The following is a 27,854-nucleotide window of genomic DNA, read 5'->3' on the forward strand; positions in this document are numbered from 1 at the left end:
AAACAGACAGATGGCAGGCCCAAGGCCCAGCAGTGAAGCAGACCCTGAAATTGAGCTTTTTGTGAAGGTAAGTTTCTAGCTCTAATGACAGCATATAGAATGTATTTTTTCTTGACACTGGACCTCAGCTCCTTTTTAAAAAGTCAACATTTCAGCTAGAGATAGGAAATAAATTTGCAATTATGTACCTACTCTAAGTCCTTGAAGAATGCTTGGGTGTTTGGCTGCTCTTAGATAACAATAGAAAAGCATCCCATCTGAAGAAAGCAAGAAGATATGGTGGAAAGACAACTAGACTGGTTAGTAGTCAGAACAACTAAATTGTATTCTCAGCGACTTCCTTTGTAACCGTGGACCTCTTTGCTTCTCTATCTATACAATGAAGGAGGCTGACAAAATGATCCTTAATTCTTTCCAGGTCTCACAATCTATGATTTATTGGATAGATTTTGGAAGGCCTGAATGTGAGGAGAGGGCCAAAAATGGCCCGATAGCCTCATTCCCACCCATGATCCAAATAGAGCTTTCTAAAATTCTCCTACAATGGATGAACATCACAGCAGTGTCACATGAACACCATAGGATGGGAAAGCCAGGAGTGTTTGTGAGCCTGTTATGTGAGCAGCAGGCATTTTGCCTTGTTTTTTTTAAACATCTTAACTTTTAAGAAAAGCCCTTTGGAAAACCCCTAAAGCAGAAGAAAGGAACATGTGTTTCTAAATTAGCTCATCAAGAAAAAGAAACAATTTGTATGGGTTATTCCAAGTAGAAACTACATAGTTTCCTAAATCTTTGCCTATATTAACTATTTTCTGTATATTTTCATTTACTATTGAAAGTATTCAGGATGGTGATAATAATAATAACAAATTCATATTATGCTTGACCCTTTTCTAAACACTTTACATATATTATCTCCTTTAGTTTAGAAGGATAGTTTAATAAAAGTAAAGTAGTATTATATGTAGTATTGGTAGTAATATTGTTCTCATGATTTCTAGATAAGTAAGCTAAGGAAATAAAGGTTAAGTAATTTGCCTCTAAAACTACATCTCTTGATGGCCTACAAAGACATAAATAAGGTGTGCTTACCAAATATTAAACACCTGTTAGCCAAAGTAATACTTTTATACCCTGGTGACTCAGACAGTAAAGAATCTGTCTGCAATGCAGGAGACATAAGACTCACATTAGATCCCTGGTTCAGGAAGATACCTTGGAGGAGGGAATGGCAACCCACTCCAGTCTTCTTGCCTGGAGAATTCCACGGACAGAGGAGCCTGGTGGGCTAAGGTCCATGGGGTCACAAAGTCAGACATGACTGAGGGACTAACACATCTACTTTCACTTTTTTTTAACATATATACACCAAGTACGTAGTTAATCTGCCTTTTCAAAATTATGGGGGAGAGAGAGACTCTTGAATTCCTACACAGAAAAAGAATCCAAGTAAGTGTTTTCTGGACTGTGGGGCATAAGAGCCACTTCTACCTCTTGTTATTGCTGTTTAGTCACTCAGTTGTGTCCAACTCTTTTCAACCCCATGGAATGTAGCCCGCCAGTCTCCTCTGTCCATGGGATTTCCCAGACTAGAGGCTAGAGTACTGGAATGGATTGCTGTTTCCTTCTCCATCTCCTACCTCTAGATTCCAGCAAATCTAAGTAAGCCTTAACTTCCTAACTTGCTTTTTATACCTACCAATTTCAAACCAGAGGTAATAAGTCTCTTCATAGGGTAACTAGTTTCTTTTGTCTAAACTTGTTTATTCAATCCAACCAAATTCCTCTAACCCGTTGCTGGCAATGATCTGTGTGTTTATCTTCATAGACTTCCTATGATTTGTGTGGTTATCTAGACAGTAGAAGTTAGGAAATCACACACTGGAGGAGCAAATGTTAAATTAAACAATAACTTTCAGGTTAAAAACTAATAATTTACTGAGTACTTACTATATGGCAGGGCCTGTGCTAAGTGGTTTATTATTAACCCTATTTTATGGGTACAGAAACTAAAGAAAAGAATAGCTAGGTGGTTTTGCCTAAGGTTACATAGCTAATAAATGGCTGGGTTAAAATTTCAGTCCTTTTAAATAGCTGTTTTGTGTGTGCATATTGTGGCTAGGTCATGTCCAACTCTTTGCAACCCCATGGACTGTAGCCTACTGGAGTGGGTTGCCATTTCCTTCTGTAGGGGATCTTCCAGACCCAGAGATCAAACACATGTCTCTTGCATCTCATGCAATTGCAGGCAGATTCTTTACCACTGCACCACCTGGGAAATTAAAATAGCTGTGCATAATCGTAATTATTTTCACTTGGGCACACTTTTTAGTAAAATTTCTCAGAATTTCATTAGATGAAACCCTCTAGATGTAGGCTTATCTAATGATGTTGACACAAGTCACAGATTTTCTGAAAGAACCTTGACTATCATCTGGTCTGGGTTTTTGTTTTGCTTTGCTTTATGAGTGGCACCAGTGGTAAAGAATCTGCCTGCAATGCAGGAGACATTAGAGAGGTGGGTTCAGTCCCTGGGTTGGGAAGATCCCCTGGAGAAGGGAATGGCAACCCACTCCAGTATTCTGGCCTGGAGAATCCCGTGGACAGAGGAGCCTAGCAGGCTACAGTCCATAGGGTCGCAGAGTTGGACATGACTGAGTGACTTAGCATGCACACAGGCAAGATTGATTCCAAAGATCTCTAGAAGTTCTGCAAAAGATACTATGAGGGAGAATAGGGATTGAGAGAAGTGAAAATGTTAATGACAAAGCTTAAAAAGCAACTGTATCTCATTTATACTGTGGTGTCTTTCCAAAGATTAAATAACTCTGCAATTTTCCCAGCTACCTCTAGGGAACCTATCACAATTTCCCAATAGCACTGATGGGATCCCTAAAAGAAAGTAAGTTTTTTCCTATCACAATTAAGAATTCATATCACACACACCCCTATGTTCCATGTAGCTAGTGAAAACATTGCCTTTCAGCTCTGAATGACTTGGGCAATATTTATATCTGGGAACTAAGAAAAGATTTTCTAAAAGAACACATTTTATTTTCTCTAGATGCAGAGGTTGTCTTATTTGTTTGCTGTTCACTGATAAATGGAGTTTTTGTGTTCTCTACTCTACTGGTCTAATGCAGAAGGAAATGGTAACCCATTACAGTATTCTTGCCTAGAGAATTCCGTGAATAGAGGGGCCTGGTGGGCTGCTGTCCATGGGGTCACACAGAGTTGGACACAACTGAAGTGACTTAGTAGCAGCAGCAGCAGCATCTACCAGTCTAAAATTAAGTTTTCACAGATTTGTAGATAACATTATGTGTGCTGTGCTTAGTCATTCAGTCATTTCTGACTCTTTGCAACCACATGGACTGTAGCCCTCCAGGCTCTTCTGTTCATAGGGATTCTCCAGGCAAGAATACTGGAGCGGGTTACCATGCCCTCCTCTAGGAGATCTTTCCAAGCCAGAGATCAAACCCAGGTCTCCCGCATTGCAGACAGATTCTTTACAATCTGAACTACCAGCAAAGCCCAAGACTACTGGAGTGGGTAGCCTAGCCCTTCTCCAGGGGACCTTTCCAACCCAGGAACTGAACCAAGGTCTCCTGCATTGCAGGCAGATTCTTTACCATCTGAGCCATGAGGAAAGCCCATAACATTATAGACTTTAACATTTGGGCCAAAATCCTGAATAAAATATTTTTGTCTTTATTGATAAATGTGAGATCAAAAACGATACTATTCTCTAACCAGACTGTTTTCAAATTAGAACTATCATAAAAACGATCATAAAGACTTTGTTGTTGTTGTTCAGTTGCTCAGTCATGTCTGACTCTTTGCAACCCCCTAGACTGCAGCACACCAAGCTTCCCTGTTCTTCACCATCTCCTGGAGTTTGCTCAAACTCATGTCCATTGAGTCGGTGATGCCATTCAACCATCTCATCCTCTGTCATCCCTTTTACCTCATGCTTCAACCTTTACCAGCACCAGAGTCTTTTCTAATGAGTCAGCTCTTGGCATCAGGTGGCCAAAGTTTTGGAGCTTCAGTTTCAGCATTAGTTCTTCCAATGAAAATTCAGGGTTGATTTCATTTAGGTTTGACTGGTTCAATCTCCTTACTATCCAAGTGACTCTCAAGAGCCTTCTCCAACACCATAGCTTGAAAGCATCAATTCTTCAGTACTCAGCCTTCTTTAGGGTCCAACTCTCACATCCATACATGACTACAGGAAAAACCACAGATTTGACTCTACAAACATTTGTCAGCAAAGTAATGTCTCTGCTTTTTAATATGTTGCCTAGGTTTGTCATAGCTTTTCTTCAAGGAGCAAGCATTTTAATTTCATGACTTCAGTCACTGTCTGCAGTGATTTTGGAGCCCAAGAAAATAAAATCTTTCACTGTTTCCATTGTTTCCCCATCTATTTGCCATGAAATGATGGGACTGTATGCCATGATCTTAGTTTTTGGACTGTTGAGTTTTAAGCAAGCTTTTCCCCTCTCTTCTTTCACCTTCATCAAGATGCTCTTTACTTCCTCTTCGCTTTCTGCCAAGAGTAGTGTCATTTCTTATATGAGGTTATTGATAATTTTCCCAGAAACATTGATTCCAACAGTGATTCATCCAGCCTGGCATTTCACATGATGTACTCTGTGTAGAAAAAGTGAAAAAGTTGGCTTAAAGCTCAACATTCAGAAAACGAAGATCATGGCATCCAGTCCCATCACTTCATGGGAAATAGATGGGGAAACAGTGGAAACAGTGTCAGACTTTATTTTGGGGGGCTCCAAAATCACTACAGATGGTGACTGCAGCCATGAAATTAAAAGACGCCTACTCCTTGGAAGAAAAGTTATGACCAACCTAGATAGCATATTCAAAAGCAGAGATATTACTTTGCCGACTAAGGTCCGTCTAGTCAAGGCTATGGTTTTTCCTGTGGTCATGTATGGATGTGAGAGTTGGACTGTGAAGAAGGCTGAGTGCCAAAGAATTGATGCTTTTGAACTGTGGTGTTGGAGAAGACTCTTTTGAGAGTCCTTTGGACTGCAAGGAGATCCAACCAGTCCAATCTAAAGGAGATCAGCCCTGGGATTTCTTTGGAAGGAATGATGTTAGAGCTGAAAGTCCAGTACTTTGGCCACCTCATGCGAAGAGTTGACTCTGGAAAAGACTGATGCTGGGAGGGATTGGGGGCAGGAGGAGAAGGGGACGACAGAGGATGAGATGGCTGGATGGCATCACTGACCTGATGGATGTGAGTCTGAGTGAACTCCGGGAGGTGGTGATGGACAGGGAGGCCTAGCGTGCTGCGATTCATGGGGTCGCAAAGAGTCGGACACGACTGAGGGACTGAACTGAACTGAACTCTGTGTAGAAGTTAAATAAGCAGGGTGACAATATACAACCTTGGCATACTCCTTTCCAAATTTTGAACCAGTCTATTGTTCCATGTCCAGTTCTTCTTGACCTGCATACAGGTTTCTTAGGAGGCAGGTAAGGTGGTCTGGTATTTCCATCTCTTTAAGAATTTTCCACAGTCTCTTGTCATCCACACAGTCAAAGGCTTTAGCATAGTCAATGAAGCAGAAGTAGATGTTTTTTCGGGGATTTTCTTGCTTTTTCTATGATTCAAAGGATATTGGCTGATCTCTGGTTCCTCTGCCTTTTCTGATTAACAACAAATCCAATAAAACTATTAATTAGGAGAAAGCAGGATTTAAGGAGTGTGAGTTCTGCAGTAGATAGTAATGGATTTGCTACATGAGCAGAGTATATGCGTTCAACTCTTGTCTAGGAGAGAGTACTTGAGCAAGTCAGCTTCTCTGAGCCTCTTTCCGTATCTGTAAAACAAGAGTAATGATAGAAGCTCCCTCACAGAACCATCTTCACTGTAAGGATTAAATCAAATAAATATGTAAGACACAGTAGTTTTTAACATAGTAAACACTCAATAAATGTCAGATGTTGCAGTTGTTGTTATTTTTTACACTTAGAAACTTGGATGACAAATGCAAAGATAAAATATTCTTCTGGTGAATGACCACATCCTGTCTTTGCCAGCTGGAAGTAGGTAATTTATCAATCAGGCTTCGCAATTTGTGTGTGTATGTGCTCACTCACTTAGTTATGCCCAACTCTTTGTGACCCCATGGAATGCAGCCCACCAGGTTCCTCTGTCCATAGGATTCTCCAGGCAAGAATACTCGAGTGAGTTGCCATGCCCTCCTCCAGTGGATCTTCTGGATGCAGGGATAAAACCCGGGTCTCTTGTGTCTCTTGCATTGACAAGTGGGTTCTTTACCACTAGTGCCACCTGGAAAGCCCAACATTTTGTGTAATGGCACTTTATTTTTTATTTAATTTTTATTTTATATTGGAATATAGTTGATTTAATTTCAGGTGTACAGCAAAGTGAATCAGTTATACATACACACATATTCATTTTTTCAGATTCTTTTCCCATTTAGGTTGTTTATATAATTTTGACCAGAGTTTCCTGTGCTATACAGTAGGTCCTTACTGGTTATCCATTTTAATTTTTTTATTATAATTGGAAGCTAATTACTTAACAATATTGTGGTGGTTTTTGACATACATTGACATGAATCAGCCACAGGTGTACATGTGTCCCCCCCTCCCAAACTCCCCTCCCACCTCCCTCCCCATTGTATCCCTTAGGGTTGTCCCAGTGCATTGGTTTTGAGTGCCCTGTTTCATCGAACTTGGACTGGTCATCTATTTTACATATGATATATACATGATTCAATGCTATTCTCTCAAATCATCCCACCCTGGCCTTCTCCTGGTGGTGATTTAGTCACTAAGTTGTGTCCAACTCTCGTGACACCATGGACAGAGGAGCCTGGCAGACTACAGTCCATGGGATTCTCCAGGCAGGAATACTGGAGTGGGTAGCCATTTCCTTCTCCAGGGGATCTTTCCAACCCAGGAATGAAACCTGGGTCTCCTGCATTATAGGTGGATTCTTTACCAACTGACCTATAAGGGAAGCCCTCGCCATCTCCCTCAGAGTCCAAAAGTCTGTTCAATACATCTGTGTCTCTTTTGCTGTCTAGCATATAGGGTCATCATTGCCATCTTTCTAAATTCTGTATATATGCATTAATATACTGTATTGGTATTTTTCTTTCTGACATACCTTACTCTGTATAATAGGCTTCAGTTTCATCCCACCTCATTAGAACTGATTCAAATGCTTTTTCACAGCTGAGTAATATTCCATTGTGTATATGTACCACAGCTTTCTTATCCATTCATCTGATGATGGGCATCTAGGTTGCTTCCATGTCCTGGCTATTGTAAACAGTGCCGCGATGAACATCGAGGTACACGTGTCTCTTTCAATTCTGGTTTCCTCGGTGTGTATGCCCAGCAGTGGGATTGCTGGGTCATAAGGCAATTCTATTTCTAGTTTTTTAAGGAAACTCCACACTGTTCTCCATAGTGGCTGTACTAGTTTACATTCCCACCAACAGTGTAAGAGGGATCCCTTTTCTCCACACCCTCTCCAGCATTTATTGTTTGTAGACTTTTTGAAAGCAGACATTCTGACCGGTGTGAGATGGTACCTCATTGTGGTTTTGATTTGCATTTCTCTGATAATGAGTGATGTTGAGCATCTTTCACGTGTTTGTTAGCCATCTGTATGTCTTCTTAGGAGAAATGTCTGTTTAGTTCTTTGGCCCATTTTCTGATTGGTTCATTTATTTTTCTGGAATTGAGCTGCAGGAGCTGTTTGCATGTTTTTGAGATTAGTTCTTTGTCAGTTGCTTCATTTGCTATTATTTTCTCCCATTCTGAAGGCTGTCTTTTCACCTTGCTTATTATAGTTTCCTTTGTTGTGCAGAAGCTTTTAAGTTTAATTAGGCCTGGTTTGTTTAATTTTGCTTTTATTTCCAATATTCTGGGAGGTGGGTCATAGAGGATCCTGCTGTGATTTATGTTGGAGAGTGTTTTGCCTATGTTCTCCTCTAGGAGTTGTATAGTTTCTGGTATGACATTTAGATCTTTAATCCATTTTGAGTTTATTTTTGTGTATGGTGTTAGAAAGTGTTCTAGCTTCATTTTTTTTCAAGTGGTTGACCAGTTTTCCCAGCACCACTTGTTAAAGAGATTGTCTTTTCTCCATTGTATATTCTTGCCTCCTTTGTCAAAGATAAGGTGTCCATAGGTGTGTGGATTTATCTCTGGGCTTTCTATTTTGTTCCATTGATCTATATTTCTGTCTTTGTGCCAGTACCATATTATCTTGATGACTGTAGCTTTGTAGTATAGTCTGAAGTCAGGCAGGTTGATTCCTCCAGTTCCATTCTTCTTTCTCAAAATTGCTTTGGCTTTTTGAGGTTTTTTGTATTTCCATACAAATTGTGAAATTATTTCTTCTAGTTCTGTGAAAAATACTGTTGGTAGTTTGATAGGGATTGCATTGAATCTATAGATTGCTTTGGATAGCATACTCATTTTCACTATATTGATTCTTCCAATCCACGAGCATGGTATATTTCTCTATTTATTTGTGTTCTCTTTGATTTCTTTCATCAGTGTTTTATAGTGTTCTATATATGGGTCTTTTGTTTCTTTAGGTAGATTTATTCCTAAATATTTTATTCTTTCTGTCAAAATGGTAAGTGGGATTATTTCTTTAATTTCTGTTTTCTCATTGTTAGTGTATAGGAATGCAAGGGATTTCTGTGTATTAATTTTATATCCTTCAACTTTACTATATTCATTGATTAGCTCTAATAATGTTCTGGTGGTATCTTTAGGGTTTTCTTTGTTTGTTTTTGTTGTTTTATTTTGGCATTGGTGGTGGGGGAAGGGGAGGGTAGTTTATAAATGAATTAAATTTGGCCAGAGTGTAGATTACAGTAGATTGAAATTTTTTATCCCATTTTTTATCCCTTTCCACATCCACTTTCTTGTCACGACCTAATCTGGAGCATAGTGTTCTTTCCTATGCCTTGATTTTGACCTTAGGCATATGACTTGCATTGTCCAATTGCTTGCAGAGAGTAGTGACAGTATGCCTATTCTGGACCTTGACCTGAAGTGGAATTTTTTTACGATTTTTTTTTTTTTATTTTTTACTTTACAATATTGTATTGGTTTTGCCATACTTTAACATGAATCTGCCACAGGTGTATATGTGTTCCCAATCCTGAACCCCCCTCCCACCTCCTTCCCCATACCATCCCTCTGGGTCATCCCAGTGCACCAGCCCCAAGCATCCTATGTAGAGGATCATGTCATTTGCAAACAGTGAGAGTTTTACTTCTTCTTTTCCAATCTGGATTCCTTTTATTTCTTTTTCTTCTTTGATTGCTGTTGCTAAAACTTCCAAAACTATGTTGAATAGTAGTGGTGAGAGTGGGCACCATTGTCTTGTTCCTGACTTTAGGGGAAATGCTTTCAAATTTTCACCATTGAGGATAATGTTTGCTGTGGGTTTGTCATATATGGTTTTTATTATGTTGAGATATGTTCCTTCTATGCCTGTTTTCTAGGGGGTTTTATCATAAATGGGTGTTGAATCTTGTCAAAGGCTTTCTCTGCATCTATTGAGATAATCATATGGTTTTTATTTTTCAATTTGTTAATGTGGTTTATTACATTAATTGATTTGTGAATATTGAAGAATCCTTGCATCCCTGGGTTAAAGCCCACTTGGTCATGTTGTATGATCTTTTTAATATGTTGTTGGATTCTGTTTGCTAGAATTTTGTTGAGGACTTTTGCATCTATGTTCATCAGTGATATTGGCTTGTAGTTTGCTTTTTTGTGGCATCTTTGTCTGGTTTTGGTATTAGGGTGAAGGTGGCTACATAGAATGAGTCTGAAAGTTTATCTTCCTCTGGAATTTTCTGGAAGAGTTTGAGTAGGATAGGTGTTAGCTCTTCTCTAAATTTTTGGTAGAATTCACCTGTGAAGCCATCTGGTCCTGGGCTTTTGTTTGCTGGAAGATTTTTTATTACAGTTTCAATTTCTCTGCTTATGATAAGTCTATTAAGATTTTCTATTTCTTCCTGGTTCAGTTTTGGAAGATTATACTTTTCTAAGAATTTGTCCATTTCTTCCAAGTTGTCCATCTTATTGTCATATAGTTGCTGATAGTAGTCTCTTATGATCCTTTGTATTTCTGTGTTTTCTGTTGTGATTTCTGTATTTTCATTTTTAATTTTGTTGATTTGATTCTCCTGCCTTTTTTTCTAGATGAGTCTGGCTAATGATTTGTCTATGTTATTTATCTTCTTGAAGAACCAGCTTTTAGTTTTGTTGATTTTTGTTATAGTCTTTGTTTCTTTTTTACTTATTTTTCACCTAATTTTTATGATTTCTTTCCTTCTACTAACCCTGGGCTTCTCATATCTTCTTTTCCTAGTTGCTTTAGGTGTAAAGTTAGGTTATTTATTTGATTTTTCTCTTCTTTCTTGAGGTAAGTTTGACCATCCCCTTAGCACTCCTTTTACTGAATCCCATAGGTTTGGGGTTCTCATGTTTTCATTTTCATTTGTCTCTATACATATTTTTATTTCCTTTTTTATTTCTTCTGTGATTTGTTGGTTATTCAGAAGTGTGTTGTTTAGCCTCCATATGTTTGTATTTTGAATAGTTTTTTCCCTGTAGTTGACATCTAATCTTACCATTGCAATCAGAAAAGATTCTTGAAATTATTTCAGTTTTTTTGAATTTACCAAGGCTAGATTTATGGCCCAGGATGTGATCTATACTGGAGAATGTTCCATGTGCACTTGAGAAAAAGGTGAAATTCATTGTTTGGGGTGAAATGTCCTATAGATATCAATTAGGTCTAACTGTTTGATTGTATCATTTAAAGTTTGGGTTATCCATTCGAAATATAGCAGTGTGTCAATGTCCATCCCAATTTCCCAATTTATCCCTCCTCCCACCTTCCCCCTTGGTAACCATAAGTTTATTTTCTAAGTCTGAGTCTGTTTCTGTTTGGTAAGTTCATTTCCATCATATTTAGATTCCACATATAAGTAATATCATATGATTTTTGGCTTACTTCACTCAGTATGACAATCTCTAGGTCCATACGTGTTGCTGCAAATGGCATTATTTCATTCCTTTTTATGGCTGAGTAATATTCTGTTGTGTATATATACCACATCTTCTTTATCCATTCATCTGTCAATGCACATTTAGGTTGGTTCCATGTACTGGCTATTGTAAACAGTGCTGCAATGAACATTGAAGTGCATGTACCTTTTCAGATTATAGTCTTTTCTGAATATATGCTAAGGTCTGGGATTGCTGGGTCATATGGTAGTTCTATTTTTAGTTTTTTCAGGAACTTCCATACTGTTCTCCATAGTGAATGCACCAACTTACATTCCCACCAACAATATAGGAGGGTTCCCTTTTCTTCATATCCTCTCCGGCATTTATTGTTTGTAGATTGTTTGGTGATGGCCTTTCTGGCCAGTGTGAGGTAATACCTTGTTGTAGTTTTGATTCGTATTTCTCTAATAATGAGAGATGTTGAACATCTTTTCATGTGATTATAAGCCACCTGTATGTCTCCTTTGGACAAATGTCTATTTAGATATTATGCCCACTTTTTGATTGGACTGTTTGGTTTTTTCATACTGAGCTGTTTGGGCTATTTGTATATTGTGGAGATTAATCCCTTGTCAGTTGCTTCATTTGCAAGTATTTCCTCCCATTCTATGGGTTGTGTTTTTCTCTGGTTTATGGTTTCTTCTGCTGTGCAAAAGTTTTTATATGTAATTATGTCCCATTTGTTTATTTTTGCTTTTATTTTCATTACTCTAGGAGGTGGATCCAAAAAGATCTTGCTCCTATTTATGTCATAAAGTGTTTTGCTTAAATTTTCCTCTGAGAGATTTATAGTATCTGGTCTTACATTTAGGTCTTTAATCCATTTCTAGTTTATTTTTGTTTATGGTTTTAGAGAATATTTTAATTTCATTATTTTGCACATAGCTGTCCAGTTTTCACAGCACCACTTATTGAAAACAGACTGTCTTCTTCTCTATTGTATATTCATACATTTTGTGTAATGGCACTTTAAATCAGCATTATTATAAACAACAGAAAAAGTTTCAGTTTTCCTGTAAAATCGTACTGCATTTCCCCCACACCTCAGTGTTCTGCCTTTCCTTTTACCAAAAGCAACCCGCCCTTCCTGCTGTAACTATTATCAGACTTTATTGTTCTTCCTGCCTCCCACCCATAATCAAGATTCCATTCACTAACCTCAGTTATGATTGGATCTTTAGTCTAACTTCTGTTACAAAAGAAGTTCAGACTGCCAAGACTAGTTGTCTCTTCCCATATCTCTTCACTCTCAGACGCCACAAAGAGCAACAATGAACGCTATTTCCTCTGTTGCAGTCACTGCCAAGAAAAAGAAAACTTACCAAAATATAAGAATTATGTCCAAGATCAAGGTGGCAGAATGGTCAGTTTCTGGTGAGAATGCTTTTCCTGGTTTATGATAGATAAATGGCTTCTTTGCTTCAAACTTGTATGCATGGTTGTAGGGGAAAGTGAAGAAAGAGCAATGCAGGTGAAGGAGCTCTCTGATCCCTTCTTATAGGGCCATTAATCCCATCATAAGGGTTCGACTTTAATGACTTCATATAATAATAATTTGCATCTGCTAATCCCAAACTCCCACCCCATCCCTCCCTCGCCACCTCCCTTGGCAACCACAGTCTGTTCTCTACTTCTGTAAGCCTGTTTCTGTTTTACAGATAAGTTCATTTGTGTCATATTTTAGTTTCCACATATGAGTGATATCTATATTTGTCTTTGTCTGGCTTACCTCACTTAGGATGATAATCTCTAGGTCCATTCTTTTGCTGCAAATGGTGTTGTTTTCTTCTTTTTCATGGTTGAGTAGTATTCCATTGTATATACACACCATATCTTCTTAATCCATTCATCTGTCAATGTACATTTAAGTTGACTCCATATCTTGGCAATCGTAAATAGAGCTGCAATGAACATACAGGTGCATGTATCTATTTGTAAAATAATAAAAAATAATAAAGCTGGAGTCCCAATACACTCCTTATGTGAAAATAAATTCTAAATATTAATAGATGAAACAAATGTTAAAAGGAAACCATAAAGGTACTAGAAAAAACACGAGAAGACATCTTTATAGTAAAACAAAATAAGAAAATATTTTTTCTCTGCAATTTTGATGTCTATAACAGCTGCATAAGCATATCAGAAAAAACAGATTTTACAAAGGAAAACAGTATAAGATTTTATTTAAAATTTTAATTTTACATGAGACTTCAAAAAATTATGTGTAACGTGTATCAAAAAGAGTTAGTGTCTTTAGTAGACAAATAATTTTTCCAAACTAATAAGGAAAAAGTCATAATCTTAATAAAAAATATAAAATTGTCATGAACAAACAGTTAACAGAATAAGGAAAACAAACATCCAATGAAAATATGGAACACATCTTTCAAGAAAGAAATTTGGCAGGATTATCAAAATGGAAAATGCAAATAATGTTTAGTCAGCATTCTGATTTTAAAGATGAATTCTAAATATATAATCTTAGAAATGGAACAAGTTGTATGCTTGGAAACATTTGTTACTGAAGTATTTAGAGTAACAAAATGTTGGAGTATCTGAAATGATTATATAAATTTTGGTAACATATAAAATTTATCACTATTATATACTCATCACACTTGTAATTTTTACATACAATAAAATTATTTGCTTCATTAACACTCTCTACCCACAGATTGTAGAATCCTTGAGATTAAGAACTTCCAACTCTGTCTCTAACAACTTGCTCATTTCACAGTAAGCATTTGATAAATATTTGTTGAGCAAATGAATGAAAGAAGCCTTTCTTTATCTTAATAGGCTGGAAGTGATGGAGAGAGTATTGGAAATTGTCCCTTTAGTCAACGCCTTTTTATGATCCTCTGGCTTAAAGGAGTTAAATTCAATGTGACTACTGTTGACATGACCAGGTAAGAGAAATCAGGACATGTTTTATTCCGGGGGTTAAAATCAGTAGACACCGATACAATCTTGGTGTTTGCATAATATGTACTTTATCTAGAAGCCTAACTCTGCTTATTTTCAATAATCAATAGAAAGCCGGAAGAGCTGAAGGACTTAGCCCCAGGCACCAATCCTCCCTTCCTGGTATATAACAAGGAGTTGAAAACAGACTTCATTAAAATTGAGGAGTTTCTAGAGCAGACACTGGCTCCTCCAAGGTACAGCATTTTTACAGGATATTATTGTTCTTAAGATGATCTATTTTATTGGCTTATTTATTGCAGATTGAGGATTTTTCCAGACATTTCTTTTTCAGTTTTGCTCTTTCTAGAAAAGTTTGCAAAGATCCCCCCGATCACTCCATATATGATTAGAAAACTTTTGTTTTGTTGTTGTTATTCAGTTGCTAAGTCGTGTCTGACACTTTGCAACCTGATGGACTGCAGCACACCAGGCTCCCCTGTCCTTCACTGTCTCCCAGAGTTTGCTCAGATTTATGTCCATCGAGTCAGTGATGTTATTTAACCCATCCTTTGCCACCCTTTTCTCCAATTTTGCCTTAAGTCTTTCCCAGAATCGGGGTCTTTTCCAGTGAGTTGTTTATATTTTTCCTGGCAATTTTGATTCCAGCTTATGATTCACCCAGCCCAGCATTTCACATGATGTACTCTGCCTATAATTTAAATAAGCAGGGTGAAAATATACAGACTTGTCAAACATTTTGCCCAGTTTTAAACCAGTCAGTTGTTCCATGTTCAGTTCTAACTGTTGCTTCTTGACTCACATACAGGTTTCTCAGGAGGCAGGTAAGGTGGTCTGGTATTCCCACCTATTGAAAAATTTTCCACAGTTTGTTGTGACTCACACAGTCAAAGGCTTTAGTGTAGTCAATGAAGCAGAAGTAGATGTTTTTCTGGAATTCCCCTGGTTTTCCAGTGCTATATGGGATGATGGCAATTTAATCTCTGGTTCTCTGCCTTTTCTAAAACCAGCTTGAACATCTGGAAGTTCATGGTTCACATACTATTGAAGCCTGGCTTGGAGAATTTTGAGCTTTACTTTGCTAGCTTGTGAGATGAGTGCAATTATGAGGTAGTTTGAGCATTCTTTGGCATTGCCCTTCTTTGGGATCAGAATGAAAACTGACCTTTACCAGTCCTGTGGCCACTGCTGAGTTTTCCAAATTTGCTGGCATATTGAGTGCAGCACTTTCACAGCATCATCTTTTATGATTTGAAATAGCTCAACTGGAACTCCACCACCTCCACTAGCTTTGTTTGTAGTAATGCTTCCTAAGGCCCACTTGACTTCACATTCCAAGATGTCTGGCTCTAGATGAGTGACCACACCATCGTGGTTATCTGGGTCATTAAGACCTTTTTTGTATAGTTCCTCTGTGTATTCTTCCCACCTTTTCTTAATCTCTTCTGCTTCTGTTAGGTCCATACAGTTTCTGTCCTTTATTATGCCCATCTTTGCATGAAATGTTCCCTTGGTGTCTCTAACTTTCTTGAAGAGATCTCTAGTCTTTCCCTTTCTGTTGTTTTCCTCTACTTGCAGTGTTCATTTAACAAGGCCTTGTTATCTCTCCTTGCCATTGTCTGGAACTCTGCATTCAGTTGGGTATATGTTTCCCTTTCTCCCTTGCTTTTTGCCTCTCCTTTTCGCAGCTATTTGTAAGTGTTCCTCACCCAACCACTTTACCTTCTTGCATTTCTTTTTCTTTGCAGTGGTTTTGGTCACCACCTCCTGTACAAAGTTATGAACTTCCATCCATAGTTCTATAGGCACTCTATCAGATCTAATTCCTTGAATCTATTCATAACCTCCACTGTATAACCATAACGGATTTGACTTAGGTCATACCTGAACGGCCTATTTCAGACCTCTATTTTGTTCTTTCTAGAAAAGTTTGCAAAGATTCACCCTGATCACTCCATATATGATTAGAAAACTTTTACATATATTAAAACTTTATGAGATGCAAGTAGAGTGTTAGAAATTAAATTTAATTTTAGCCACATTGTCTTATCCATAATGAGGTTTGGGGACACTTATACTGGTAGAAATCAGACTTATTTTATTGTAGAGCCCTCAGAAGATCTACAATTTTGAAATAGCCTTTAATTCAGTCTGATCTCTTAGTTCTGCAGGGGAGAAATGGCACCCCACTCCAGTACTCCTGCCTGGAAAATCCCATGGACGGAGGGGCCTGGTGGGCTGCAGTCCATGGGGTCACTAAGAGTTGGACACAACTGAGTGACTTCACTTTCACATTTCACTTTCATGCATTGGAGAAGGCAATGGCAACCCACCCCAGTGTTCTTGCCTGGAGAATCCCAGGGACGGTGGAGCCTGGTGGGCTGCCATCTATGGGGTCACACAGAGTCGGATACAACTGAAGTGATTTAGCAGCAGCATGCATAAACTTCCCCTTCTGACTTCAAAGACACAAAGACCGTCAATATGATATTTCAACTTATTTCTAAAATGCATAACTTACTTAAATTAAAAAAGTAAATTCTCTGTAGTCTAGAAATAGAGAAGAAACAATTGGAGGGTTGGGAGTGAGGGTATGGGATAATAGCACTGTAAAGTCCATGAGGACTGATGAAGACTAGCTCATTATATCACTGATGGCATGAAGGGAGAGCATACCTAACACAAGAAAACCAGGAAACAGGCATTTCTCAATTAGCCAGAGGCCATAACTGCACTGTCTACACTTGAATGACAGCTCTACATCTCTCCCCACCCAGGATAGTGTCTGTATAGTGTCTGTAATAAGACTGCTGTATTCATTTTTTATTGTTGTTCAACAAACTCAGTGTCTTAAAATATCACTCATTTATTATCTCACAGTTTTCATCAGTCAAAAGTCTGGCTGTAAGCTTAAAACTGCTCTAAAAAATAAAGTCTCAATGTTTATGTATACATTATAAATAAAAGGGTCTATCAGTACAAAATTCTTCATACCTAAGAAACTAGGGATACTATTTCAGATTCTTTTCTGTGTTCCTATACTATGTCTCTTTCATCCATTAGTGATGGCTTCCTGTATTTTAGCACTTGTTCCAAGTTTGTCCTATAAGTATTGAGTCTTATTTTGTTATTTTCTCCTCATCCATCTTCCTCTACTACTGAATCCCCTCAAACCACCTGCTCCCCAACCTTTTCTTTACCCCAAAGGTAACTAATGAAAAATAATCTATGATGTATGTTTCTATACCCTTCTTATGCTCATATAAACACAATAATAGTAAGCATAATTTATGCATCTTGCTTATCTGACTTCAGAAAACATTTTTAATATACATCAACTCCACTAGTGTAGATTTATGCTTACTATAATTGTGCTGCAAGTTGCCAAATGATTCCTCTACAGATGGACTTTCCCTTTCCTTCCAGTTTTTTTTATCACTACAAACTGCTATAAATAACATCCTTGCTCATGTGTCCTTATGTACTTGTGTTTTTATTCCTGTGGAATAGATTCACAGGAACAAAATTCAAATGGTATGTATCTTTTAAAAATTTTTACTGCTTTATCCATAAGGATACACCTTTTCTACATATCTTTAATACTATGCATTATCATTCTTTTAACATCTGTGGCACCCAGATGGGTTTAGTGATAGCTCACTGATACTTCAGTTTGCATTTCTGCTAACTTGTGATCTCAAGTAAACTTCTGGTTCCCAATGTATAATAGCTTGGGTCCCCACTGATGTCTTTCCAGAAGATCTAAGCTCTCTCTGAGAGATCCTTCAGGAGCCACTGCCCACATGCCCAGTGGAAGGCTCCTCCAAGTCTTTTTTAAAGGCAAAATGTTGGCTTTTAGTGAATATGGATGGTGGGTACATGGGCATTTCTTTTTTGTATGCTATTCTTTGTATCTTTTGTTAAACTTCAAAACTTCAGAATTAGCAATGAATTTTCATGCCTCCATACAATAGAATACCATGCAGTCATTGAAAAATGTGTCTGAAAAATATTGAAGTATAGTTATCGTATAACATTGTGTAAGTTTAAGGTACACAACATGTTGATTTGATACATTTACATATTACAGTATGTTTACCCACCTAGTATTAGCTAATACCTCTATTCCATCACATAATTATCATTTATTTTTAGTGGTAATAATGGTTAAGATCTACTGTATTAGCAACTTTGAAGTTTATAATACAGTATTATTGACTATAATCAGTAGGCGGTAGATTCGATTTCCTGAACTTATTTATATAGTAGCTGCAAGTTTTTACTTTTAAATAATATCTTCCCAATTTTTCCATTCCCCATCCTCTCTCTTGTGACCACCATTCTACTCTCTATTTTTATGAGTTTGGCTTTTTAAGGTTCCATATGTAAGTGATATCATATAGTATTTGTCTTTCTCTGTCCGACTTACCATAATGTTCACAAGATCCATTCATGTGGGCACAAATGGCAGGATTTCCTCCTTTTTCATGGCTAATATTCATTGTGTGTGTGTGTGTGTGTGTGTGTGTGTGTGTGTGAATAGAACCACATTTCTTCATTCATCCACTGATGGACACTCAGGTTGTCTTAAGTGTCTTGTGTTATTTGATGAAATTTTGTAGAGTTCTGTTTTTATTTTGGTTCTATACCTTCCATATTAAATTATTTCTAAATATTTTATATATTTGTCACTTTTGTAAGTGGAATATGTTACTAATATCCATCTTGTTATGGCTATTTCTTTAATGTTTGATTTGTATTTAGCCACCTTATCAAAATATCTCATTAATTCTAGCAATTATTTTGGCTAGAAAAGGCAATCTTGTCTTGCCTTTTATAGGTATATAGTTATATTGTTACTTCTCTTCCAATAATTATACTGATTGCTTTATGTTGTTGTTTTTCTCCACTTGCTAAAACCTCAGAAAATGTCAACTATAATAGCAATCATAGGCATTTCTGTCCTGATGCCTAAACTTTATGTACAAAATGTAGTCACCCCCAGAATGGTGTTTTTCCTTGTCTCACAAGTTAGTACATTCAGCACAATATTGAAGAACCATAGTTATCATGATTAACTTCATCCTTTACTGATTTTAAAGGGAATAGTTGTAACATTTCACCATTTAAAATACTTGCTGAAAGTTGTTGATGGATACATTTGACCAAGTTAAAGAAATTAATTGATTCATGTAATCATTTAACAAATATTTACTGAATACTTATTATGTGTCAGGTACCATTCTAGGCACTTGGGACACATCAGTGAATAAAATGGGCAAAATCTCTCTGCCCTCGTAAAACTTACATTTTAGTTAGGGAAGACAGCAAATAAGCAAGAGAAAAAGCAAACTATAAACTATTTTAGATGATGATAAATATGAAGAAAAAGTAAAGCAAGGGAGGGAAGTAGTGGGTATTTGGGACAAGGAAGAGGTTGCAACATCAGATAAGGTGGCCAGTGAAAGGCCTCACTTAGGAGGAGATATCAGATTAAAAGACTTGAAAGAAAAGGGAAGCAGGCCATGTGCATATACGAGGGAAAACTCTTTATGTAAAAGGAGATCAAGTGAACATGACCTGCAGTGGGACCTTGTCAGGCCTATTTGAAGAAAAGCAAGGCGGTCAATGGGAATAAGGCAGAGAGTGGGAAGAGATGAGAGCAGAGAGGTAAGGTGGGATTAGATCACACCACTGTGAAGACTTGGGCTCTGGTAGCAGGTGCAGAATATTCTGAGAGTGTGAGGGACAAGCATGGGACAGGGAGGATACAGGAAGTTCCCTACATACTAACGAGTTCTGTTCTGAGAGCATGTTCATAAGTGCAATTTGTTTGTAAGTCCAGTGAAGTTTTCCTGGTGGTGGTGATTTAGTCATTAAGTCGTGTCCGACTCTTGCGATCCCATGGACTGTAGCCTACCAGGCTCCTCTGTCTATGGGATTCTCCAGGTGAGAATACTGCAGTGGGTTGCCATTTCCTTCTCCAGAAGATCTTCCCCACCCAGGAATCCAACCCAGGTCTCCTGCATTGCAGGCAGATTCTTTACCAACTGAGCTATGTACCCAATAATCTAGAAAATCCCATGGTCAGAGGAGCCTGGCGGGCTACAGTCCACAGGTCACAGAGTCGGACACCACTGAGCACGCACCACCCCCGCAATGACACAATCAGCTATATAGTACTGTATTGTAATAGGTTTTTAATACTTATCACATAAATAATATATAAAACATAAACAAGCACAAAAAAAAACAAAGGAAACATTTTTAATCTACAGCACAGCACCTTGAAAAGTGCTGTAGTGCAGTACAACAGCTGGCATCCAGGAGCGGGCATCCAGTGAACAGGCAAGAAGGGTTACTGACTAAAGGAGGGAGACAAGGTGGGAGATAGTAGAGCTGAAAGGTCTCAAGAGCAATAAGAGACAGAGGGCGAGCTGCAGTGTCACTCATGCCTGCATTGATGGCACAGTGTCTGGCTCCTTGCTGGACTCAATTCCATCCACCCTCTTGAAGAAACAGTCCAGTGATGTCAGGGTAGTTACTCTATTTCTCGCCATAGATGACACAGTAGCAGTGGATTGCATTCTGAACACCTGCTGAAACATTCATGTACCATTCTAGGTTCAGGTCCTGGGTTTCAAAAGCTAACAGTTGCTCCTCAAATTAAGAAAATCCCCTTGCCATTTGCTGTGTTGTAAACCTCACCCATTCTTCACTTACTTATTCCTCTGGCCTCTCTGTCCTTTCTCTGGCCCTCCAATTCCATCAGGTCTTCATTAGTGAGCTTGTGTTGCACAGCAAGGAGTTCAACGAAGTCATCCTCCTGCAGATCTAGCTCATATCTTTGAAAGTTTGGAAACTTGAAGGTTCGTATGTTGGGGAATTACTGTAATCAAAAATGGTTGCAGTAATATAGGCTTGGGACCAGGCAAGAAGCAGTGGACGTGGCAAGTTGTGGACAGATTATAGATACATTTTGAAAGGTAGGCTGGCTGGACTTGCTAATGGATAAAATGCAGGGATGGAGAGAAAGAGGAATCAAGGAAGATGGTTAAACGTTGGACCCAACCATTTCTAGTTGCTAGTGCAGGGTTTTCTGAATAGGAATTGATTTATTGATTGGACACTCTCCAGGCATCTGTTAATGATCATACAGCTTTTGTTCATTTGTTAATGTGGTGAATTACATTATTTTATTGTATTATGCTAAGTTAACTTTGTATTACTAAGAGGAAGACATCTTCTCTTCTTTTCCCCACCCTCTCCTCTACACTTTTATGTGTTTTGTTACTTGAAGCCATGTTTATTTGTACTACTTATGTTCTGCCAAACAGGTGTTTAGGATCAAGTATGGGGGGTTTGGCTTTATTGACTATGCCAAAGCCTTTGACTGTGTGGATCACAATAAACTGTGGAAAATTCTGAAAGAGATGGGAATACCACACCGCCTGACCTGCCTCTTGAGAAATCTGTATGCAGGTCAGGAAGCAACAGTTAGAACTGGACATGGAACAACAGACTGGTTCCAAATAGGAAAAGGAGTACGTCAAGGCTGTATATTGTCACCCTGCTTGTTTAACTTATATGCAGAGTACATCATGAGAAACACTGGACTGGAAGAAGCACAAGCTGGAATCAAGATTGCCAGGAGAAATATCAATAACCTCAGATATGAAGATGACACCACCCTTATGGCAGAAAGTGAAGAGGAACTCAAAAGCCTCTTGATGAATGTGAAAATGGAGAGTGAAAAAGTTGGCTTAAAGCTCAACATTCAGAAAATGAAGATCATGGCATCCGGTCCCATCACTTCATGGGAAATAGATGGGGAAACAGTGAAAACAGTGTCTCAGACTTTATTTTTGGGGGCTCCAAAATCACTGCAGATGGTGACTGCAGCCATGAAATTAAAAGATGCTTACTCCTTGGAAGAAAAGTTATGACCAACCTAGATAGCATATTCAAAAGCAGAGACATTACTTTGCTGACTAAGGTCCGTCTAGTCAAGGCTATGGTTTTTCCTGTGGTCATGTATGGATGTGAGAGTTGGACTGTGAAGAAGGCAGAGTGCCGAAGAATTGTTGCTTTTGAACTGTGGTGTTGGAGAAGACTCTTGAGAGTCCCTTGGACTGCAAGGAGATGCAACCAGTCCATTCTAAAGGAGATCAGCCCTGGGATTTCTTTGGAAGGAATGATGCTAAAGCTGAAACTCCAGTACTTTGGCCACCTCATGCGAAGAGTGGACTCATTGGAAAAGACCCTGATGCTGGGAGGGATTGGGGGCAGGAGGAGAAGGGGACGACAGAGGATGAGATGGCTGGATGGCATCACTGACTCGATGAACGTGAGTCTGAGTGATGGACAGGGAGGCCTGGTGTGCTGCGATTCATGGGGTCACAAAGAGTTGGACCACGACTGAGCGACTGAACTGAACTGAACTGATGGGAGGTTTCCCTCATAGCTCAGGTGATAAAGAATTTCCCTGAAATGCAGGAGACCTGGGTTCAATTCCTGGGTCAGAAAGATCCCTTGGAGAAGGAAATGGAAATCCACTCCAGTATTCCTGCCTGGAAAAAATCCCATGGACAGAGGAGCCTGGTGGGCTACAGTCCATGGGGTCACAAGAGTTGGACATGACTTAGTGACTAAACCACCACCATGGGGACCCAACAGTCATTTGAAACATTGTTTTCACTGATAAAGGAAATTTAAATTCCAATAGCTGGTTTCCCAGTGAATTTTAACCACTAAAGTATTCTTAGACTGGGAAAAAGACACATTTTCAATGAAAGGTTTCTCAGGACCTTCAGTTTCCAGCACAATGTTCCAAGACTTCTATTCTCAGTAGAGTGCAAGCTAGGAGACCTGGTGCATGCCTTGTTATATGTGAATGTTATATGCAGTGATATTTCTTTTTAAGGTATCCTCACTTGAGTCCCAGGAACAAGGAGTCCTTTGATGTGGGCTGCAATCTCTTTGCCAAGTTTTCTGCATACATTAAGAATACACAAAAGGAGGCAAATAAGAGTAAGACACCTTTATTTAAATCTTTTTGTTTTTCTCACATGCTCACAATCACATTCTGACTCAACTAAAATAGGATTTTCCTGAATATATAATATATATTGGGAAATACCCTTCATCTCATTCTCTTTTCTCTCTTCTGAAATTCCCTTGAATGAAGTTTTATTGGATTTAGAACATAATATTCAATATAGTAATCACCAACTTAGCTCAACTAGAACATTGGCATGCCAGATATGAACTAACTGCAGGATTGTATTTCTTAACCCTCCAACTCTCCAAGTTGTGTGTACCTTTAAGGTTTCTTAAACCATAGCAGCTACCATTTCCCACAAACACTCTAGAACAGATTTACCATTCTCTGAATCAGGAGAGCTATGAGTCTCTTTTCCCACTTTCTGACTCTCCTTTAGTGATAATATGCATCACCTTTCTTTCTTTGACTCTCCTCCCAATGTACTTCCTCAAGAAAAATCCAAAAATATTTCCATTTGCCATTTGATTAAACATCTGCCTCTGTCTTATCAGTGTGTAGTTGAGCACTTTGGTTAAATATATAGATTTTGAAGAGTCAGTGTAAGCAATATGAAAAGACAGAGATATCTAAATGTGTGAAAAGCATATTGAGAATGTATTCAGTCATGAAGACAACAAATGTATACCTAACCCTATGATTTCATTGCCTCAGCCTTTGAAAAATCTCTGCTTAAAGAATTTAAGCGTCTGGATGACTACTTGAACACTCCACTTCTGGATGAAATTGATCCAGACAGTGCTGAGGAACGCACAGTCTCCAGAAGATTGTTCTTGGATGGCGATCAACTGACCCTGGCTGACTGTAGTTTGTTACCCAAACTGCACATTATTAAAGTAAGTCTTTACAGGGTGGGCTGAATGATTGAGAAGGGTCTGGGGAGTCACCAGCAGGAAGCACAGTGACCATTCAGTGTGAGGTTTTTATATTATTGATTTGTCATCATTGTTATGCGTAGTGTATGTCTCCTTTTCTCCTCAGAGGAAAAGTCCATAATGATCTCCACTGGGAAGCATAAACACTTCTTGCTTCTTTCTTCCTAAATCAGGTGTTTTCTACTGTCTTGTCTATAAAACAAGGGTACCCATTGCACAGAATTGTTGAGAAGTAAGACACTGTTGGAACCCTAAACAAACTCTTAGTCCAGTGAAGAGATACAAGCTCTTTATCTGTGCTTCCTTCTTCTAAATATATTTATAATTAAATATAGCATAAATATAAAAATAATTACAAGCATGAAGTTTTGTTTACATATGTAGAAAAAAACATTAAAATAGTAAATCCAAGATTCTTTAAGTTTATTTTGTACTTTTTGTGTAGAAAACATGTCCTCAATGATCAGGACCTTTGAGATATATTTTTACACAGTCGGCATGTTATTGATGCCCCTCACTACCAACTGCTTTTCCTCTTTTTTTTTTTTCCCAAAACCCTAGGTTGCTGCAAAGAAATACCGTGACTTTGACATTCCAGTAGAATTCTCAGGAGTCTGGCGCTATCTCCACAATGCCTATGCCCGTGAAGAATTTACCCACACATGTCCAGAAGACAAAGAAATTGAAAATACCTATGCAAGTGTGGCTAAACAGAAGAGTTAGGACAGCCCTTTCAGTAGAAAAATCTCTCTTTTCACTTGCTATCATATTAGAAAGTCTTTTAGAAATAAGAATATGGAAAATGCTGTTTCCTCCATTCAACTTTCTTATGAAGAAGAATACTGTATTTTCTGTACCTAGTTAATCCAAACTATCTGCTTACTGTGTATTTTACAGGTCTTCATATTTCATTTTTTAATTGCCATGGCACGACCCCTGCAATTTTAAATTATATGAAAAGTGTCAATATCTTTTACCATTTGATTGAAATTCTAGAAGGTATCATGTGTGCAAGCTCAACCGATGGCTAAAGTTACAAATGACATATAGCCATGGTTTCAAACTGTCCCTTAGAGACATTTCCACCTAAATCATTAAAACAATTTTACTAAGACATCTGACTGACCAAAAGGTCTTCTTGCTATTTATTAAAGGGTAAAGTAAACCATTCTTAGAGAATAATCATACATCTTTCTACAGAATTTTAAACTGTTCCATTATTAAATGTACTCAGATGTCCACCTTAAAATGCAATCAAATCACTCAAATCTGAAAACAAAAACTGAACTTTACTCATGGTCCTTCAGAGAAGAAACAAAGTTCAGCCTCAAAAAGGAATACAGGTGCTATTATATGTCTTGGTGGGAGTTAGATAAAATTTATTTATTTTTGGCCAACCCCAGGGCATGTGGGATCTCAGTTCAGTTCCCCGACCAGGGATGGAAATCATGCCCCTTACAGTGGAAGCGCTAGAAAAAATCTCAATGAAGCAGTGTTATAATAGGTTCAAAAAAAAGTAAGGCAATGAGTAAAGAGTTAACAGGTACATGAAATAGGCACATGAAAAGATGCTATCGCCATTTATTAGAGAAATACAAATCAAAACTGCAATGAGGTACCAGCCCACACTGTTCAGAATGACCATCATTAAAAAGTCTACAAATAACAAATGCTGGATAAGGTGTGGAGAAAAGGGAACCCTCCTACACTGCTGGTGGGAATATAAACTTGTGTAGTCACTACAGAGAACAGTACGGAGGTTCCTCAAAAAACTAAAAATGGAGCTACCATATGACCCTGCAATCCAATTCCTGGGCATATATATAGAACTATAATTTGAAAAGATACATGCACCCATATGTTCATAGCAGCATTATTTACAATAGCCAAGACACTGGAACAACCTAAATGTCCATCAACAGATGAATGGATAAAGAAGATATGATGTGTGTGTGTGTGTGTGTGTGTGTGTGCGCGCGCGCGCGCATGTGCGTGGTATGCTAAGTTGCTATAGTCATGTCTGACCTTTTGAGACCCTATGGACTGTAGCCTGCCAGGCTTCTCTCTCCATGGGATTCTCCAGGCAAGAATACTGGAGTGGGTTGTCAGGCCCTCCTCCAGGGGGTCTTCCCGACCCAGGAATCGAACATGACTCTTTTATGTTTCTTGCATTGGCAGGTGGGTTCTTTACCAGTAGTGCCACATGGGATGGCATTGACACATGCACATTACTATATATAAAATAACTATAAGGGCCTACTGTACAAGAAACTCAACTTAATACTCAGTAAAGACCTATGTGGAGAAAGAATCCAAAAAAAGAGTGAATATATATATAACTGATTCACTTTGCTGTACACCTGAAACTAACAAATCATTGTATATTAAAAAACTAGATCACTTTCTAACACCGCACACAAAAATAAACTCAAAATGGATTAAAGATCTAAATGTAAGACCAGAAACTATAAAACTCCTAGAGGAGAACATAGGCAAAACACTCTCAGACATAATTCACAGCAGGATCCTCTATGATCCACCTCCCAGAATTCTGGAAATAAAAGCAAAAATAAACAAATGGGATCTAATTAAAATTAAAAGCTTCTGCACAACAAAGGAAAATATCAGCAAGGTGAAAAGACAGCCTTCTGAATGGGAGAAAATAATAGCAAATGAAGCAACTGACAAACAACTAATCTCAAAAATATACAAGCAACTTATGCAGCTCAATTCCAGAAAAATAAACGACCCAATCAAAAAATGGGCCAAAGAACTAAATAGACATTTCTCCAAAGAAGACATATGGATGGCTAACAAACACATAAAAAGATGCTCAACATCACTCATTATCAGAGAAATGCAAATCAAAACCACAATGAGGTACCACTTCACACCAGTCAGAATGGCTGCGATCCAAAAATCTGCAAGCAATAAATGCTGGAGAGGGTGTGGAGAAAAGGGAACCCTCCTACACTGTTGGTGGGAATGCAAACTAGTACAGCCACTATAGAGAACAGTGTGGAGATTCCTTAAAAAATTGCAAATAGAACTGCCTTATGACCCAGCAATCCCACTGCTGGGCATACACACCAAGGAAACCAGAATTGAAAGAGACACGTGTACCCCAATGTTCATCACAGCACTGTTTATAATAGCCAGGACATGGAAACAACCTAGATGTCCATCAGCAGATGAATGGAAAAGAAAGCTGTGGTACATATACACAATGGAGTATTACTCAGCCGTTAAAAAGAATTCATTTGAATCAGTTCTGATGAGATGGATGAAACTGGAGCCTATTATACAGAGTGAAGTAAGCCAGAAAGAAAAACACCAATACAGTATACTAACACATATATATGGAATTTAGAAAGATGGCAATGACGACCCTGTATGCAAGACAGGAAAAAAGACGCAGCTGTGTATAACGGACTTTTGGACTCAGAGGGAGAGGGAGAGGGTGGGGTGATATGGGAGAATGGCATTCTATCATGTATACTATCATGTAAGAATTGAATTGCTAGTCTATGTCTGACGCAGGATACAGCATGCTTGGGGCTGGTGCATGGGGATGACCCACAGAGATGTTATGGGGAGGGAGGTGGGAGGGGGGTTCATGTTTGGGAACACATGTAAGAATTAAAGATTTTAAAATTAAAATAAAAATAAATAAATAAAAGTAATCATGAGTGGAAAAAAAAATACTCCAATACAAATTAATTATTAAAAAACAGACTACTTTGCAGACCTCATGCAAATAAATTTCAAAACCTAGATGATAAGGATAATTTCCTAGGAAAGCAAAGATTACCAAAAATAACTCCATTTGAGATTTAAAAAATTTAAAGACCATCTCACAGAAGAAATAGAGACCAATATTA

General features: G+C 38.2%; 1 protein-coding gene across 2 annotated transcripts; it reads left to right on the top strand.

The window, feature by feature from the left end:
* Positions 1–25,051, top strand: CLIC2 (chloride intracellular channel 2). 2 transcript variants are annotated; one of them, XM_052663306.1, is made up of 6 exons: positions 1–67; positions 13,912–14,021; positions 14,148–14,273; positions 22,961–23,067; positions 23,753–23,934; positions 24,535–25,051. In XM_052663306.1, exons 1-6 carry the CDS (start codon positions 11–13, stop codon positions 24,694–24,696), a joined length of 744 nt encoding a protein of 247 aa, XP_052519266.1. In that variant the 5' UTR covers positions 1–10; the 3' UTR covers positions 24,697–25,051. The 2 variants fall into 2 exon arrangements, with proteins under 2 accessions (XP_052519266.1, XP_052519267.1); XM_052663307.1 differs by lacking the exon at positions 1–67 and adding an exon at positions 12,472–12,486.
* The last annotated feature ends 2,803 nt before the right edge of the window (positions 25,052–27,854 follow it).

Source organism: Budorcas taxicolor, chromosome X, assembly GCF_023091745.1.
Source record: "Budorcas taxicolor isolate Tak-1 chromosome X, Takin1.1, whole genome shotgun sequence".
NCBI classification, from domain to species: Eukaryota; Metazoa; Chordata; class Mammalia; order Artiodactyla; family Bovidae; genus Budorcas; species Budorcas taxicolor.